The 17,721-nt window shown below is 37.5% G+C and overlaps 1 protein-coding gene across 3 annotated transcripts in view; it reads right to left on the bottom strand.

The window, feature by feature from the left end:
* Nucleotides 1-17,721, bottom strand: part of sash1b (SAM and SH3 domain containing 1b) — a 78,628-nt gene that overhangs the window by 8,069 nt on the left and 52,838 nt on the right. For all 3 annotated transcript variants that reach the window (XM_063007566.1, XM_063007565.1, XM_063007567.1), the window contains exons 2-15: nt 12,487-12,615; nt 11,018-11,068; nt 10,874-10,923; nt 9,363-9,400; nt 8,827-8,913; nt 8,627-8,736; nt 7,792-7,890; nt 4,708-4,825; nt 3,418-3,812; nt 2,408-2,482; nt 2,107-2,250; nt 1,265-1,397; nt 1,013-1,182; nt 346-555 (exon numbers count right to left, since the gene is read on the bottom strand). In XM_063007566.1, the coding sequence (XP_062863636.1) occupies nt 346-555; nt 1,013-1,182; nt 1,265-1,397; nt 2,107-2,250; nt 2,408-2,482; nt 3,418-3,812; nt 4,708-4,825; nt 7,792-7,890; nt 8,627-8,736; nt 8,827-8,913; nt 9,363-9,400; nt 10,874-10,923; nt 11,018-11,068; nt 12,487-12,615 (1,809 nt within the window). The remainder of the gene's footprint in view (nt 1-345; nt 556-1,012; nt 1,183-1,264; nt 1,398-2,106; nt 2,251-2,407; nt 2,483-3,417; nt 3,813-4,707; nt 4,826-7,791; nt 7,891-8,626; nt 8,737-8,826; nt 8,914-9,362; nt 9,401-10,873; nt 10,924-11,017; nt 11,069-12,486; nt 12,616-17,721) is intronic.

The following is a 17,721-nucleotide window of genomic DNA, read 5'->3' as shown; positions in this document are numbered from 1 at the left end:
TGACAGGACATACAAGTCTGTCAAGTATCACAGATGAATTGAAAATTGTCTTTGTTTTACTCACAATGCAAATAAAGCAAAAAGAAAACAAAATGTTGAAATTAAGATTGCAGCTAGCAAGTAAACTATGCAGAATCTACATCAGTGTTTCTCTATCCTTTTATCAACTAAGCCACAAATGTAGCCAAAAACAAACCCTGTGGGTCACATATATGCAATATAGAAACTATTAATAGCCCTATAGTATGGATGTTCAGGCTAGACTTTTGTGCATGACAGGCCAGATGTAAATGTGTACTTAAAATCTATAATCTTTTACTACGTGGTGTTATTAAAGGTCATTACTTTGAGGTTGATCCGCTCTAGAAGCTCCTCCACGGAGGAGGGTTTGGGAGGCTGATTCTTCCTTCTTCTTCTAATGCTGCGTTTCGGCTTTTCACCTTCTTCACTCAGCACATCTACGTAGATGAATTTAAATGTGCCCACCTTGTTATTTAGAAGGCCCATCCATGTACCCATGGGTGGCTTACTGATGATGTCTATTACATCCCCTTTCTGAAACAAGAATGTTAAACAGTATGGAATTAGACTACAGTTTATATTTAACATAATATTTAAAATAACATGGCAGGGGTAGCTCAGTGGTTAGGAGAATTGACTAGTAATTGGAAGATTGCTGGTTCAAGCCACACTACAGCCAGAATGCCATAGTTGGACCTTAAGCAAGGCCCTTAACCCTTATTCGCTTGGATTGTATTCAACCACAATTGTAGGTTACTTTGGATAAAAAGCAATTGCTACATGCCAAAAATGTCAATGTATTTTAGTGTGGCATACCACATGGCACAGTATTAGCTCAGTGGTTAGGGCAGTTGCTAGTTCAAGCCCCACAACAGCCAATTTGCCACTGTTTGGCCCTGTTTGATAAAAAATATATGTTAAATGCTGTAAACGTAGCTTAAAACCTTACAGAATACGTACAAATTCTGAACAGTTTCCTATAAAATCTTACCTTGAGTTTAAGGGAATCTGTATCATATGGACTGGGAATAAAATCTGTGTGTACGAGGGCTCGGCCACAGAAAGGTCCTCTGTAAGGCAGCTCATCTTCATCACCATCCTCTGACTTCACACTTTCTCTGTTACTTGCTGATGAGTCTGTCGTGCTGACAGTCTGCCCACCTAGTAATCAGATATTACATTAAGTTACATTTTTAAATATGATCACACATGGAAGATGCACTGATCACGCGTTCAGACTTACTCATTGAGCTCTGTTGACTTAGTGAACTTCTCAGACTCTCAACAGATCCTCCAGATTTGAGTTTGGGTTTTTCCAGGGAGTCGGTGTCTGTATGGGGGGACTGCGGAGAGTCAGGCACTCTGGATGGACTTGACTGAATGAAACAGAAAACGGAAAAGGCAAAGCCTTATTCAATTTGGTACTTTAAAATGCCACCAGTAGAGGGCACTCAACACCTCCGAAAAGATAAGAGTTTTGCATGACAAAGCACATAATTGTACGAGTGTACGAGTTTTTATTTTTAATGCCATGTCTGCCCTTGGGCCATGTTCATGGTAGTAAAGGTTGTGATATGTTTTACTCGCTATTCTGTTGTATTTAGTGAAATTATGGCTGTTGTCCATATGTATGTCCATTCTGTGTTAGTTTAGTTTTGTTATTGACAAAACATTTGAGTGTCTGTGCTTTTGTGTTGTTGTACAGTTCCTTCATGGTCTTTGCTGTTAAGATCTGTTGTCTTTCATGGCATAATCGTACAAAAAGAAGGAAAGAAATACTCAAGACGATTCCTAATAATCTGTGCATTTAGCTGTACATTTCGACATGAACATATGCTGATGATTTGGCATGCTCGCCTCACCATCCAGACCGCAAATAAACATGTACAGTCCTTATGTTTTAGGGTGGACCAAGGAAGACAATAATTTTGAACACTGCAGAAAACATCTATCCAATAAGACGCTGATATTCATAAGCCTCCACATTTACAATAATTTTAAAGTGAAAAACATTGTAACAAAAGTGATCAGTTCTATTTCACAGAATAACATTATAAACATTGTCCACATGTTGTGGTGTAATACCTGCTCAAACAAGGCAGAGCTGCTTTTCTTGGATATGTGTTTCCTCATGGTCTCTTTCACTGATTTTACCTTCCCAAGAAAAATACGAGATGAAATAGGTGATCTCACCACAACTCTCCTGCTGCTTCTGTCTCCGTTTTCACTCTGCAATTCAATCACACAACATTGAAACACCTTTAAGATCTCAAACCCCAGGCACAATCTAATAAAAGTGTTTAGATAATGGGTAAACATGGCACAACTCTATTTATCATATTTTTTGTAACAGACAGTGCAACACCAGTAGCACTTTGGTACTTACATTGGGGCTACAGTTGTTGTCTCCTGAGTATACAGACTGGTTTCGGAGATCAAATCCTCCAAAGCTGCAAGCCCTCTGCAGAGAGATGTATTTTAATAAGTACATAAAGGAAGAAATAAAAATTACTATATACACTAGTGTGTAGTACTCTATATACTTGCTACACAAGTGATTTTGGCTGTCTATACTAGGTAAGTTGGTGGTTGCCTTTTTTTGTATTTCTGCTTATTTGTAAAAAAGTGTAAAAGAGTGGCTAGTTTTTCTGTATTTCTTTCTAGAGAAAGACTAGACTAGACTTTTGTGTTTAATGGCTTACACTTGTTATATCTCACTGTATAAATTGTCAGGTGTAATAAAAATGTGTTTGAGATCTCCTACACGTGTGTTTACCATGTGTTCTTACACTTTTCAGTGTTAAAATATTAAAATAATGACCCTTACCCTTTGCTATACACATTTAGTACAACTGTAAATATAGTTTCTGTAGGATGGTTCCTACTGGGAGTTTCTTTCCTATTCCTACCATGCTCTTCATTTCACATGAATTGCTTTAAGCCCTAATTAACATTAACGTTATAGCTAGAAAGTGTTAGCTGGATCTCCCATCTGGGAAATGTGGAAGCAACCATGAACTGTTTCTAATTTAAAATTCCAGATATATAAACATCCAAAAACTGAAAAAAAAATTAGGCGTGCTTTGAAGAAAGGATTTAGCATCAAATTCTAAACTTGTCTATATTTACACAATACAATTACACTGATCAGTGAAAACATTGGAAATCTTTTTTTCTACTTGTCAGTTCAAGATAATTAACAATTCACAGATTCTTGTTATTGCATTTTACAAAATATCCCAACTTTTTGGGAAATGGTGTTTGTAATTTCTCTGGTTAATATGAACTTATAAAAGCAAACTTTACACCAAACATGTCTTGATGCCCTAACTACATTTGTAGTCACTGTAAATAAGGATCACAAAGCATTTGAGTCTACAAAGTGCCTTTACTCACCCCATGGTATTTCAAAGGACTCTGGACCCATCTCATTTCTCCTTCTGTTACAGAACGACTCAGTCTATGCTCCTCCTCACAGTAGCCCTCAGCTTCAGAGAATGATGAGACACTGCCTGGGTCCATGACAGAGGTGCCAATTATAGGTCCTGAGGGGGGGTGGAACAGCCCCTGGCTACTGGTAAAATTCTTAAAGACTTTAGGGTCACTGTATGCATTCAGGCTACTGGAGGATGGAGATGTGGTCAGGCTTTCTGAGTCTCCGTCCACGCATAGCTGCTCTTGCAGAACTGACACAAGCCCATCACCCGGTGACACAGCAAGGTGCTTCTGAACTCCTGAGTAGAAGGAGGCCGTTTTCTCACATGAGGGAGAGAGCTCTGAACTCAATGAGTCTAAAAGAACAAACACAACAATTTGTAATTGCTGCTTTTCCACTGCAGTTCCACTGCACTTTCGGTACATATGGTTACATTTGTTGCTGTTTTTTCCTACCCAAGTACCTATGCTGAATTTAGTTTCCCTTTGAGACAGGATAAAGTACCAACACACACAACACTAATGATTTAAACAAAATTTACACAATGAATGAATTAAAATCATTGTAATCACTGAGAAACAAAAGTAAAACACCAAACATATACATAAATAAAACTAGTAAACCCATGCAGAAAATTATTACCTCATTAATAGGCTGTTTCTATTTGTGCTGCATTAGGGGATAAACAGGCATATACGTGGTTTTCTTGGCAAAAACACAACAGCAGTCAAACATGCAAACAGCAATCTGCACCTTTATGGTTTATTTTTAAAATAAATAGTACATCACATTTAACAGGACAATTAGATATGTTTTTTGTCCTTTTTTGATCTCGTGCAGTTTTTTTTATTTTTTACAAATGGCAAATTCTGGGCTTTCCTGTATTCAATGGAGAGTTCGTAAGCTAAAGGATTAGTAGGTGCTTACTATTTAGTTTTATTTTTGTGGTCACAGTGAGGTCGCTGGTAGGTTTTATGTTTGGAGTTGTAAATATTTAATAAGCTGAAATTGGTCTAACATGGATCAATATATTTATATCAAAATATTTATTTTTTTAATTTGACAATCTAGTAGTTTATGTTATGCCCTCTGTGTAAGCTTTAAACATTACATTGCTATTATACATTAACAAACTCTACTGTTCAAAATTACTAATACTTAAGGCTTTTTTTTCCTTTTGGAATTTCTACAGCTATGATAAACCTATAATAATCGGATGTGTTTTACTACATTCATTTTGAATCTCTTACCTTTTGATGTGTTTTTTTTGTTTTCATCCATTCTGATGAGCTTCTTCTTTACACGGCGAGTGGAATTGACCAGTTTGTGAAGTCTTTGAAAAGCCATCGAGTCCTCCTCATCTTCTGACTGTTCCCATGATAGATGGCCATTTGGGAGAACAAACAGCATAAGTTAAAGTCATTAACCCCTCTTTTTAAACAAGTTTTAAAAAACAGATGTTTGGTCATTTTGGCAAGGTATGCCTCACTTTTTTTTATAATTACAAATGTTTTAAAATAATGAAATAAAAGCAGTTTTGAAATACTTTGAAAGGGCAGTTTTGGGTCAGTGGTTACAATACTGGACTATTTATCAGAAGGTTGAGAAGCCCAACCACTACAGAGCCCTTAAGCAAGGCTTTTAACCTTTAGTTTCCTGGATCCATTTTGAACAAAGGTGTCTGTCAAAAGTCTAAACTGCATATACTAAAAAACAAAAAAGCCATCTATGTCTAAGACCTAAGAAAGCATATTCACTGAGATATACACTGACTTCCTTATTGAACAAAACTAATCAATTTCTAAAATAGACAGGTAATGCAGGTAGGTAAATGTACCCAACAGAAAAAACCCGAAACAAGGTACTCATTGTTTTATCATTGTAACAATAAACACATACACACCATACAGCCAAAACATTAAAACCACTCCCCAAAGCTGCCTGACAAAGCTTATTTCATAACTAGTAGGCATAACAGGCAGGAATATATTAAAAGTTGAGATGATTGTAGTTAGTATTAATACATGTGTTGAATACAGCAGACATGTTCAGGTATTGAGACCTCTGTGACTTTGACAATGCCCAATTGTTATGGCTGCGGCGAGTGCCCACTGACATTATTCTCAAAAAGAACAAGCCACAACCAGCCCTCAGGTTGTCGGGCGACCAAGACTCATTGGTGCCAGAGGACATGAAGACTATGATGTTGTGTACAGACCAACATAAGAGCCACTGTAGCTCAAACAACAGATAATTTTAATAATGATGTTACATGGGTAAATCATGTGTATAGTCACAGGCCAGTCAAAGTGCCCATGCTAACTTAGCCAGTCATTCACTCAGTCAAAGCACCTATAATGGGCACACGGGCATAGGAAAAGGACATCTAAACAATGGAATGTCAAGTGGTTTGACAAATCCTATTGATATGGATGGCCAAGCACATGCGCATAATTGACCTGCGTAGGGATGCACTGTAGGATAATCCACCTTGCATCATACAAAGATAAAAAAAAAACTACTGAAAAAGTCCTGGTACCGGATACACAGGACTCATTCAGATGTCGGAGCTGTTTGGACAGCACACTGGGCAGGTGGACCTATTGTTAAAGCTCATCAGTGTATATAAATAATTACAAATAAAAGAATAAATGACATTATGTAAAAAAAAACTCTTGCCAATCTGCATTGTTTTACCAACAAATGCATGATAATTACTCTAATTCTTCAGGAGTATAAAATGACTTGCATGTTTTTACTGTTCAGACTACAGCACTGTAGTTATTAACCAAAGAAAACACTGCATTTACTACACTGGATTTAAAACACAAGCTTCTCAGAGAACGTTTCCAGCTGTGTGTGTGTGTTTTATTAATAGTTTTAGTAGCTGCTTGCTGTGGGCTTCCTGTTAAAACCTATATAAGCTTAGACAGGCAGACAAAACCACAACTTTAGCCCATCAATTCTTCAACCTCAGGGGCGGAGCATGTGTGTTTCATGCACAGTTTTAGGTTCGGAGTCGGAAATAGCACCTGTTTTGTTTCACACCCTCATTTATGTCTAAACCCATGTCTAGGAATATTGTTGGTGTCAGTTTAAGTTTGACTTGCTACATATTTAAGTGGGTTAAATGTAACCATGCAACACCTCTTAGAAGCTTTGAAAAAGAAAGGAAGACTGTGTTATCTTGCTTGTAATACTGATACCTTTGTAACAGAATGAGGAGTACGTTGTTTTTTAATACTGAACTACCACAATGAAATACAAATGATTTAAAAATCATGCTAGTTCTTTCTGGACTGCAGCTGACTACTACTTGTTGATGTTACTTGATGTTAATTACCATAAAGACATATAAATCACACATTACAAGTGGTGGCTAGTAACATGCTTAATTTTACTTTAATATACTTATTTTAGGGGGGCATGGATGTTTGTGATCTGTAACTGTACTGTAAGGGTGTAAAGCAAGTGTATGCTTGTGAAATGGGTGATGTCAACCCAAAAATGCAAGATTCGAGATGGAAATGGCTCTCCTCTGTGGTGCAGTTAGTCATTTAGCAATGACTTTTGATTCTGCAAATAGATAACTTCAAGGATAAGGACTAATTTAATTCCTTTAACAAATGTAAGAAATTGTTTGTTGTGATTTTTTGCACTTAAAAGTCTGTAATGTGGAATCATTGATTGCACCTAAAATTCCATGCAAATTTAAACAGTTTTGCTTCCAAATGTATGCAGAGAAAAAGATGGTGTAACAATTTTTTTTGTTTAATAAGCTAAAAAAAAACAGCCTGTTGTCTTAATACTTTTGCAAAATGTGTAAATGAAAAGAGGAAAGAAAAACAGTAAGATTGCTGGAATAGATTATTTAACTGAACTCCCTAATCACACCCGCCCTGCCCGAAAGAGCTGTGATCTGCAAAACTTAGCCTAGTGCTGCATTCAGCCAGTCAAAGTGGCACAATGGGGAGTCAAAGCATTTAGGGTGATGAATAGAGTTTAAAGGGGGTTGGTACATGACCCTGTGGTGGACTGATGAGTGTAGAATGGGGACAGCAGCAGTTCACATCCAGGCCATGTCTGGGGGAGGGGATCAACAAATGCTGGCAAAGTGGTGACATTCCTGCTGGAAACATGCTTGAGACTAGAGCTCATTACAATATGACTGTGGCACAGCTAATAACATATAATTGCTACTAACTGTCCAGCCTGTAGCTTATTACATTGAGGATGGTGTCTAGATAAAGGATATAGTTTTGCCATCTCTGCATGCCAGTGTAGCAATTTATTCATTTAGGTAACAAGATGAAGGGAAGCATAGTGGTACTTACATAGCAGTAGGACTCATTCATAGTGGGACTGGTAGCCTCACTCCATTCGGTTGCGTCTGTATTGCATAACTGTCTGTTCTGATTCTCATACTCCTTTAACTAGAAAAAAGAAAGGTTTTCAAAGATCTGTAAAATAATCAGTAAAATGGCATCTTATAGTCCTAAACACATTCCAAAAGCACTTTCATTTGGTAGAGATATCCGGTTTGGGGTAACGTATGTGAGACATTTAAACACAAAGAAATGTTTCTGATGGACACATGGTTTTGATGAGGTGTACCACCAAAAACAGAAACAACGTCTTGGTACTGTAAAATAATAAATGACTTTTGCCATCGTTTGTATTTCTATTAACCACTGTAACTGCATCAAACAGTGTACTTGTGTCCTGTTAGTGCTACCACTAATGGCAAGATTAATTCTATAATAAATATAAAACTGATCAAAGTGACAAGCATAAGCTTATATTTATTTTAATATGGTGTACTCAACAATGCCACCCAAGAAGTTCTTTTATTAATTTGGGCTTTACTTTCCTGAGAATTTTAGCAAAAGTAACACAACTTTTTGGGTTAGTGTTTGTTGTCAGTATTATTATATTCTTTATTCTGTAGCCAACTGCTTTTACTATTGTTTTAACAGTCAAGAAAATTTATAAGGGGAAAAAATGCCAGCCCTTCATTAATGATCAAATATTACCAATGAAATCAAGTCTCAAACCTGTCTGTACAACAGTTGCTGTGATCAATATCTTGGCTCTAAATAACAGAATTTATGCACTATACAAATTCTCATACAACACTACGATCCAATAAGAAACATTGTGGTGGCATACCCGAGCCAAGGCCTCTTCTACAGTGATCATCTTCTCCTTCACCATCATCATTAACTGAATACGCTCTTCATCACTCATTGTGATCTCACTGGCCACAAAACCCACATCACCTGTAGACAAGATTTATAACAATGTTACATTTAGGGACAAAAAAAATCTGCAAATGAGCATCAGATCATGGAATAAGATAAAAGTGGAACCTTTTGTTGTCTGGCGCACATCACCTTTCTGTGACTTGCGGAAATTCTGCCAGAAGGATTTATTTTTCTTTCTTGTATCCCATCTTCCTGCATTACAAAAGAAAAGAAACATGCAACACTGATCTAACTTTCAAATTAATGTAACTCAAAGTTACACAAAACTAGAAAATCTGATAAAATGACACTAAACAAAAGTCGATAAGAGTATTTGACAATGCTAGAACACTATGGGTATGAACTTTTAGCTGGAGAGTATGCAAGTTATATACAAATACAGTTATATGCAAATAATTGCAAAAAATGATACAATTGGCATTTATGTAAATATTATACCACTTTAATTTTCTACACTGTAATAATATTGTAATGTGAAAATGCACCTACATTTATCTAGAATATTTTACATACCTAAAACATGTAGTAAATACAGAGGTAAAACAACTAAAAGGCCTCACAATCACAATGATAATTACAGTGATTTCATATTAATACATTTAATAAAAAGGCAGTTAAACTGTCCACTTTAAAGAACATACCTCCACATCCATCTTCTGAGCTCGACCTGTTCATCAGCCTGGAATAAAAAGTTTAGTAAATCTCTCAGTTACACAACCAGCACACAGTGAGCGTCATTATCTCGCCTGTCCTCCCACTTTATTTTCTTAATATTTTATAAATAAATTATTATTTTAAACATATTTTTCCTTTAACAAATCAGCAGGTTGAGATACCCATAATGCCTACAGGCCCGTGTGTTACTTATCAAATGCATACAATTAAAAGAAAGACAAGCTGCTGGCCACTAAGCTAAATACACCTCACCCGAGCTCACAGTAACAAAGGAGGCTTGTCACAGTTAAGCTTTTACTGTTCTCACTAGTTCTCACAAGGCCTGTGCATTCCTCTCACTCAGCTGACACTTGTTGCTGATGTGAGGTATCAGCAATCCAGCAGTAATGCTATGCTACATGTCAACTAGATTAATTAGATGAATTACTACTAATAAAGTGTTCAATATAAAACTATACATCTAAAAATTCTGAATATGTCTCATTTAAAAAAACTGAACATTCAATTAATCGTATTTAAGACAAAGTCAGTAAACAAGCTTTAATTATTATTGAAATACAAATAAATTATGTAAATCACTGTAAATTTCAAAACATGTTTGTTCATGTAAAAGACCAAAGCACCATAAACAGGCCATTTTAAGTATGTGTATTTTACTGGCTAACAGGCTTTGTATCTTCTTCTCACCAATAGAGTTCGCACTCCTTTTGTAATCTGAATGGGCTGTAGAAGGAAAACATCTACCTGCTGAGTTGCAAACAATACTAGGTAATAACAGTATTTGTCTTGGCCAAACAAAGTTCTTGAGATGGGCTATACTGTTTCGTGGGATTGGTAATGGGTATGGGGGCCAACTAGAATTAAAATACTAACTAGAATTAGATAATTATGCTTCATTTTGAAATCAGCAATAATATAGAAAATAAGTCAAACAGCTTTAATTACTTAGCAGGCATACACATACACTGAAGTGCCAGAAAAGGGGACTGTAGTGGCTGGGTGGCGGCTCCATTAAGGTATGGGGTTTGTTTGGCTGGCATTCCATGGGACCCCTGACAGGTTAATGCTATGTGTGCCTCCTTTCTAATGAGTCACACCCGTTCATGATCTGCAATCATTTTGATGGGTTTGGCCTTTTCTAACAGGACAATGTGCCGCCACACCACACGTCTAGAGACGCCAAATTATGGTTAGAGGTACACTCCTCTGAGTTTGGGGTTTTGCTATTCCCACCTAAGTCACCAGATCTCAATGTTATTGAACACATCTGTGATGCTATGCAATGTGCTATGGACCACAGAAATCCTGTACCTCAGAACACAACAGAATTGTGGACTGTTCTGCAGGAAGTATGGTGTTCATTGCCCACAGAATATTTCTGCAAGCTTGTGGAGTCCCCATATTAGACTGATGTACCAGTTTTTCTGGTACTTCAGGTATATGTACATGAAGATAATATGGATATTTTGTTATCTACCTTCGCTCGACCTCAGGAGTGGATACAGTACTGCTCAGGCCTAGTGACTCCTTTGAAGAAATACAAATTCATAGTTAAAGTCTTAGTTAAGCCTTACAGAACAACAGAATTCAATGAAAGTTTTAGGACCTACTGGTGCCTTACCTGGATTTCTGAGCGTAGCTGGAGTGATGTGGTCATCAACTCAGTATTCACCTACGAACAAGTGTGATGAGGTGGTAAAATTAATCTGACTCAGTAAATCATAATCTGAAATTACTTTGTGGCTGGCCACCAACAGTTGCTAGTTGCTTTCCTTTGTTCTACACATACAGCATTAATAGATAATCACAAGCCAAAATATTTATGGTATCCAGTTTATCAGGTGTCTGCTACATTCAATACCTAAACCAATAGCAGCCTGTCCACAATTTACCAGGAAGGCATCATTGCATCCCACATTTCCTCATTAATTTTGATTACGGTCTGTCTGCTTTGTTATTATATAAACTGGCCCCATTAAGCCAACTATATGTTACCATGCTTCTGTCATGGCTAAGCTAACAGTCTATCTTTTAGGTTGAAGTTAAACAAAGCTAAAGTAAGCCGCTCAGGTGGCGCAGCGGTAAAGTACGCTAGCTCACCAGAGTTGGGTTTCTAGATGCATCGTATCGAAACTCAGCTCTACCTTTCCGACTGGGTTGGGCGGCAGTATGAACAACGTTTGGCTGTTGTTCAGGGGCTTAGGGGTAGAGTCGGAGCATAGGTCCTCATAACTGGTACAACTGCGGCCCCTGCTGATTGACTGACGGTGCCTAAAAAATAACATTGAGGGGGTGTGACCCTCCGTGCGCAGTGTCTCTTGGTGTATGAACTCGGCTCGTGCAGGTGAAAAATGCAGGCTGTACTGATTGCGTGCCGGAGGGGGCGCAAGTCAGTTGAGTGGCGTTCTCAGTCAGCGGCAAAGGGTCGAATCAGTATAGGGAACGCATTCAGGGTAATTGGACACGACTAGAATGGGGATAAACGTTGGGGGAAAAAAGTGGGGAAAAAAGTGGGGAAAAAACAGATAATAAAAAAAAAAAAAAAAAAAAAAAAAAAGCTAAAGTATATCCCCAGTCAGAGGCACAACAATTTTTAAAGCATGCTACATACATCACTTTACTAACAGCAGTATGTCCTAAATTCAGACTAGTAGTTAGTGGAAATTTTAACATCAAGGATGACTCATAGGCCATTGGTCATGTGAAAGGGGAAGATGCATGCTTTTAGTTGCCTCAGCTTTGTATGTCCAATGCAGCATCAAGCATCAGGGAGGGTTGTAATTCTGCCACTAATTCTAGGGTTGGTCTCATGCAGTTTGTTTGTTAATTTGTGTGTTTCAATCGGCTTGCCATTTGCTTATGATGTATAAAAACAGTGCTGGTTTAGCATCAGTTCATACTTTTGAGTTGGTGTACTGGTTGTACAACAGTAATAACGGCTGGATGTTCCTAAGACCTGTAAGCAAGATTTGGAGTCTGTCCATGTTAATTTCTATGTCGCTGTGTGCTTTTGGTGTTGTAGCGCATAGGCCTTGGCCGTAAATACCGGGCTATGCTTTGGGAGATCCTGAATTAAGAAAATGCTCTTACAGTTTCTGATTCCTGAGCCACTTTGCGCTTGCGTAGCTCCTCCATTCTCTCATTTACATCACTGTACGAGGTACTGTAATACTCGGCAAACTCCTTAACCAGGTCCTTAATGTTTCCAAGAGAGCCATCCTATAAAACACGAGCAGATACCATGAGCTTTCGAGGAAAAGTTGGTACATCCCTCTCAGGCTTTAATGTGAAGTAAAAATACAGCAAAAATTTGTAGTGTTTAAACTAAACATATTGTAAAAACCTCCTAGTAATGTCTAGGATTCTTTTTTTAAGTTCTACTTGAGCAGGATATGAAGAGCTTTTGTATGACGCAGCTTCAACTAAACGAACCCACGCAAAACTGAGAGAGGAGGAATCAGAGGTCAGCAAAAAGTGCAAGAGACAGCAAAGCCCTTTGTTCCTACTGACAGACACAGGGGTTCCAGGAATTGTTTTAGTCACAGGTAGGTCACCAAAGCAATGTGTTCTGTGGTCAAAGAAGATAAAATAGTCCTGTATCATCTTAGCATTTCGCAAACACATTCCCCACATGTCCTGAAGATGCAAAACTAAGAAAGATAAAATGCATTGTTTGAAAGATGCTAATTGCCGAAAAATGCACTCTGTATATCCTGTTTGCATGCTATATTGCCCTGGATGCATCATACAGGAAAACTATTAATAAAGCAATCATGTGTCTCTTCATAAACTGTTGTGCGACACTGTTTTACCCTAAAGGTTCCAGTCACACCTCCCAACCATCTAAGTTTATTAACAAAGTTTTTATTCAAAATGTTTTTCCAGTTTATGATATATCAGCCCTTTCTACAAGCATTTTCAAGAAACCTTTACAACAAAATCCTTATCATAACTAAAATATATTATTATATTAAAATATAGCCATATAATCAAATTTTTATAAATCAAACTGTTTCTAAATGTAGAGAGGAAGTGGATGATGGCACAAGACAGAGATGAATATAAGTCAGAATTTATGACTATGAGTCTGTCATTCGCTAATTTTAGATTTTTTTTATTTTTTTTTTAAAAGGATTATACAGTTCAACAGCTTACCCGAAGACATTGGGTACAAGGAAGGAATACAATAGACAGGATGCTTGTTCATCTCAGGAAATAGGCTTATTCACCTATAACTGGCAAAAATGTAGAATAGCTTAATTAACTATAAGCATGTTTTAGGGTAAAGGGAGGAAACCAGAGTATATTTTGAAAACATCCCAAACTCACAGACAGTCACCAAAGGTGCCATCTAAACACCAATCCCACATTACCAGACACATGCAAAGAGGGGTGCTGTGATTACCAAAGCAAGTACTATATTGCCTCATAGTTCATTTTCCTAAAGGGTTGTTCATAATGTATCTGTATGTACCCCTATTAAAGCTACCACTCTACCAGCTGTTTCACAGTGCCTCCCAGCTTCACTGAACTGGAAAGTGCTGCATAAAAAATAGTACACAACAATGATCTGATTATTACTTCTGACATAATAAAGAGGAAATTTATGTAAAATCAGCAGGTCACATGACAACCCACCGGCTCCATTCTTGGCAGCATAATTACAGTTGGGCTGGCCACTACTAATACTTGGATGTTTTTTCCAATGACTTACAGTGGTTACATTATGTTCAGCATTTTGATGTATGATGAGATTTTCTAATAAAGATTTACAGCTCATTAAAACTGTTGTGGGTGCTGAGTTAAGGAGAGACAGATCTGAATGAAGTATTTGCGTCAGGAAGGGCTGAATGATACGTGTCCCTCCTGAGAGCAAGCCTTAAAAAGATTTTAAACCCTGCAATAAATAAATTAAGTAAATCAATTTTTTCACTATCCAAAATATCAATGTGACTGCACATCCTGTATTAGACACTGACCAATTATTACACATGTATGAGCAAGCATAGCTTTAACTCTTTACAGGAGTTCACAAATAAAGACCATGCCAATTTGGTCCAAGTTTACACAAAGACAACATATATATCGACCCTGTTGAGCTTCACATTTTTTACATTTTCATCCCAATCTAGTCGAATCTATTACCTGATTTGTATTTCTGCCTCTACTGCTACAGACCTCCACTCCTGACTGAGGAGTGCTGTAACTAACACAGCTACCCTCAGACACATGCACTAGCTGACGGTTTATTATTACTTGCACAAGACATGTTCATATGGGGATCGGTATCAGGCACAGAAAGTCACTCATCGATCTCATTACCACCCGTCTCATTGTGCAGGCCCCATCAATCAGCCAGCAGACGCCATAATTGCAGCAGGTTTGAGGAATCCCTATGACCCTCCCTGCATTGAGATGTCAGCACTGGTGGGCTAGCTTGTTTTACCGCTGCGCCACCCGAGCTCTCAGACATTCAATTTAACATATACAGAAACTGATACTTAGGCACGGAAAAAGATTTAGGGTTAGGGTAACCCCAGTGTATATATTGCCCCTTCAAACTGCAATACCCAAACTTGTACTACAGTGCTGATACCATTTTTTTTATACAAATCCATCAATAACAGTGCAAATATGTGACAGATGTAAAAACAAAAAAAAGAACAATGCAGACAATATATCATCAATCCAAGCATAAGCTTACTAATATGTCCTGCTTAAACAGGCTATATTTTTAAAGGAAATGCTTCAATCTTATATGAGAAAACAACAAAAGGATTTACTAGAAAGTAGCAGTCATTCGTACTGCTAAAGCCCTCAAAGATGTTTCCTTCATTCTTCACCCTGAAAGCGTGCGCATTCCTCTGCTGCGAGAGGCTCAGGGGTCTCGTGGTGCAGCGATCTATAACTAGCTCAACTGTCTTATAAAAGAAAGCCTTTCATTTGTTAAGTGACATGCCCTTAAGTCAAAGCAGCATGAAATCTGACTGTCTTTTATGTGGTGAGAGAGGCAGCACTGGCCAAATAAAAAGCATTGTACTGTGCCTGGCCATGCTTCAAAACACGGACGTCCTCTGATAAACACTCCATTATAGCCTGATTTCACAATCAATTTACTGTCTCCAGTTCTTTGCATGTAAACACTGACTTAGGGAGGGAATAAAAACATCTGCATCACTATCTGCTGAATAATACATTTTGTGTGCAGCAGATGTGGTTACTATGCAAAAACACTATTATTTCAAAATATTAATGTTTTTCCTGATAAAATATATGGATCACATTTTTCGGTTTTGCAGATGTTAAAGCTGAACAAAGGTAAGCAAATAGATACAATACCAACACTACTAATATGTGTTGTAAAGTAATTTATATTGACAACAGTATCAAAACATTAACAAGATTATTCATGAATTTTTAATGTTAAAAAACTAAGAAAAAAAAAACAATGGTACACCTAGTATTATTCTAGAAGAATTAATGTAATGCACTGTAAATGTGAGCACATTTTAATTCCTCTATTCTTTTCTACTAACAGTTGTTTACATTAAGTGTTGTAAACAGTTTGTTTACATTAATCTAATTCCCCTTTTTCACTGGGTGGTACAGTACGATTTTATATCCACGATCCCACATATAGCAGTTATTTTCATTGCCAAGTGACCCATACAGTACTTATGTTCCTGGGCTTAATCTGGTTCTTAAATCTTTCTTAGTCAGGGACCAAGTGTACCTGGATGGTAGGAGCAAGAAACTGGGCAGTTGATTGGCCAAAAGCACACCACAGAATTATCACTGGAGTGAGGCAATATGATTGCTATATTTAAAAGCCAGCTGCAACAGAGTTTAATGAACTGACACAGCTTTCAAGAATTTTACTGTTATGAACTAGAAAAATAGAAAAGTTTGAGAACTGCTTTTTGTTCCGTTGAGAAGATGTAGGCTCTCAGTGTGTGGGCAGAATAAGAGGTGCAATAATACCTTAAGTCTAACATTCTAAATACAACTTCTAAAATTCATACAGAGCAACAGAATTATCAAAAACACAAGAAAAGCATTGGTGAATTATTGCTACTGCTATTATTTACAGTACTACCTCTCAGGGCATTGTAAAGAATGCCATAACTGTAGGATCCCATGTAATAGAAATGAGACTAATGCTTCAACGAGCATACCCTTAATCTAGATGTCCCTTAATCCTTGGTCCCAGAAAGGGCCAGTTGTAGCTCAGTGGGCTCTAGTCCTACTACTGCCAGGTTGCCATGGTTGGGCCCTTGAGCAAGGCCCTTAACCCTCAATTGTTCTGTCTGTATTCAGTAAAAAAATGTATGTCGTTTTATATAAAAGCATCTGCTAACTGATGAAAATGTAAAATGTAAAGGTGGGACCTTCCCCACTTCTGTAATGCAAATATACTTCTGGATTCACACTTAATCTAATGTGATATTATGTAATTGTGATATTACGAGAACCGAAGTGTCTTTAGTGATGATTTCAATTGGTTCGCACAGTGAGGCACAGGAAGTATGTTGATGTGTCATTAACCCACAATGACAATGACCATTTTCCCATCTCAAATAAATTTGGCCCAGCGACCTGTCATGAATGTCCTGTGACTCACAGTGCTGGTAACACTAATGGCATCACCTAATTCTTATACTTTATATGGCTCCCCCCCAAAAAAATTGCCAAATCAAATGCAAATTGTTTTTCTGAATTTAAATAAAAGTCTAAAGAAAACATGCTTTATGGTACCACAATGTATTTTAGTGTTCTATAGTTTTATTTTAAACAAGGTTGCAATGGGAAATAGCGGGTAAAAACTACACATTCAACTAGTGCAGGGCAATCACAGAATTTTGAAGTGAAAACTGATCACTAGACCAGTATTTTAACCAATGAGCAACCACTGCTGACAATCAGACATATGATTGGGCATATCCATTCACATGAATTGTAAAAATAAAGCACTACTAGATATGCCTATAATGATTAAAAATCAAAACAACGTAATTTTGTGTAAATCTGTCTTGGACACTTGACATTTAACATTAATCCATCAAGAACAGTGAGATGTGTGACCTGCTGCATATGAGGCAGATGAAATAAGGAAACCCTCATCACATTATTCTGGACAATGAGTAACTAATTGAGCATGTCAGAGGCACGAGAGACCTTGCATGTCTGGGGGCCACGGTCACGCCTGAGAGAGCATCTTATATATCTTATCCTACTGTGGAGCCGCAAGACCTCTCACCCTCTCATCTATCAGAACTCAGCTGACATTTAAGACTCACAAGAGAAAAGCCAAATCCAGGAGCTGAA

The sequence above is a fragment of the Trichomycterus rosablanca genome, chromosome 13 (assembly GCF_030014385.1).
Source record: "Trichomycterus rosablanca isolate fTriRos1 chromosome 13, fTriRos1.hap1, whole genome shotgun sequence".
NCBI lineage: Eukaryota > Metazoa > Chordata > Actinopteri > Siluriformes > Trichomycteridae > Trichomycterus > Trichomycterus rosablanca.
Note: the sequence above shows the minus strand (reverse complement) of the source record. Positions and strands in the feature narration are given on the sequence as shown.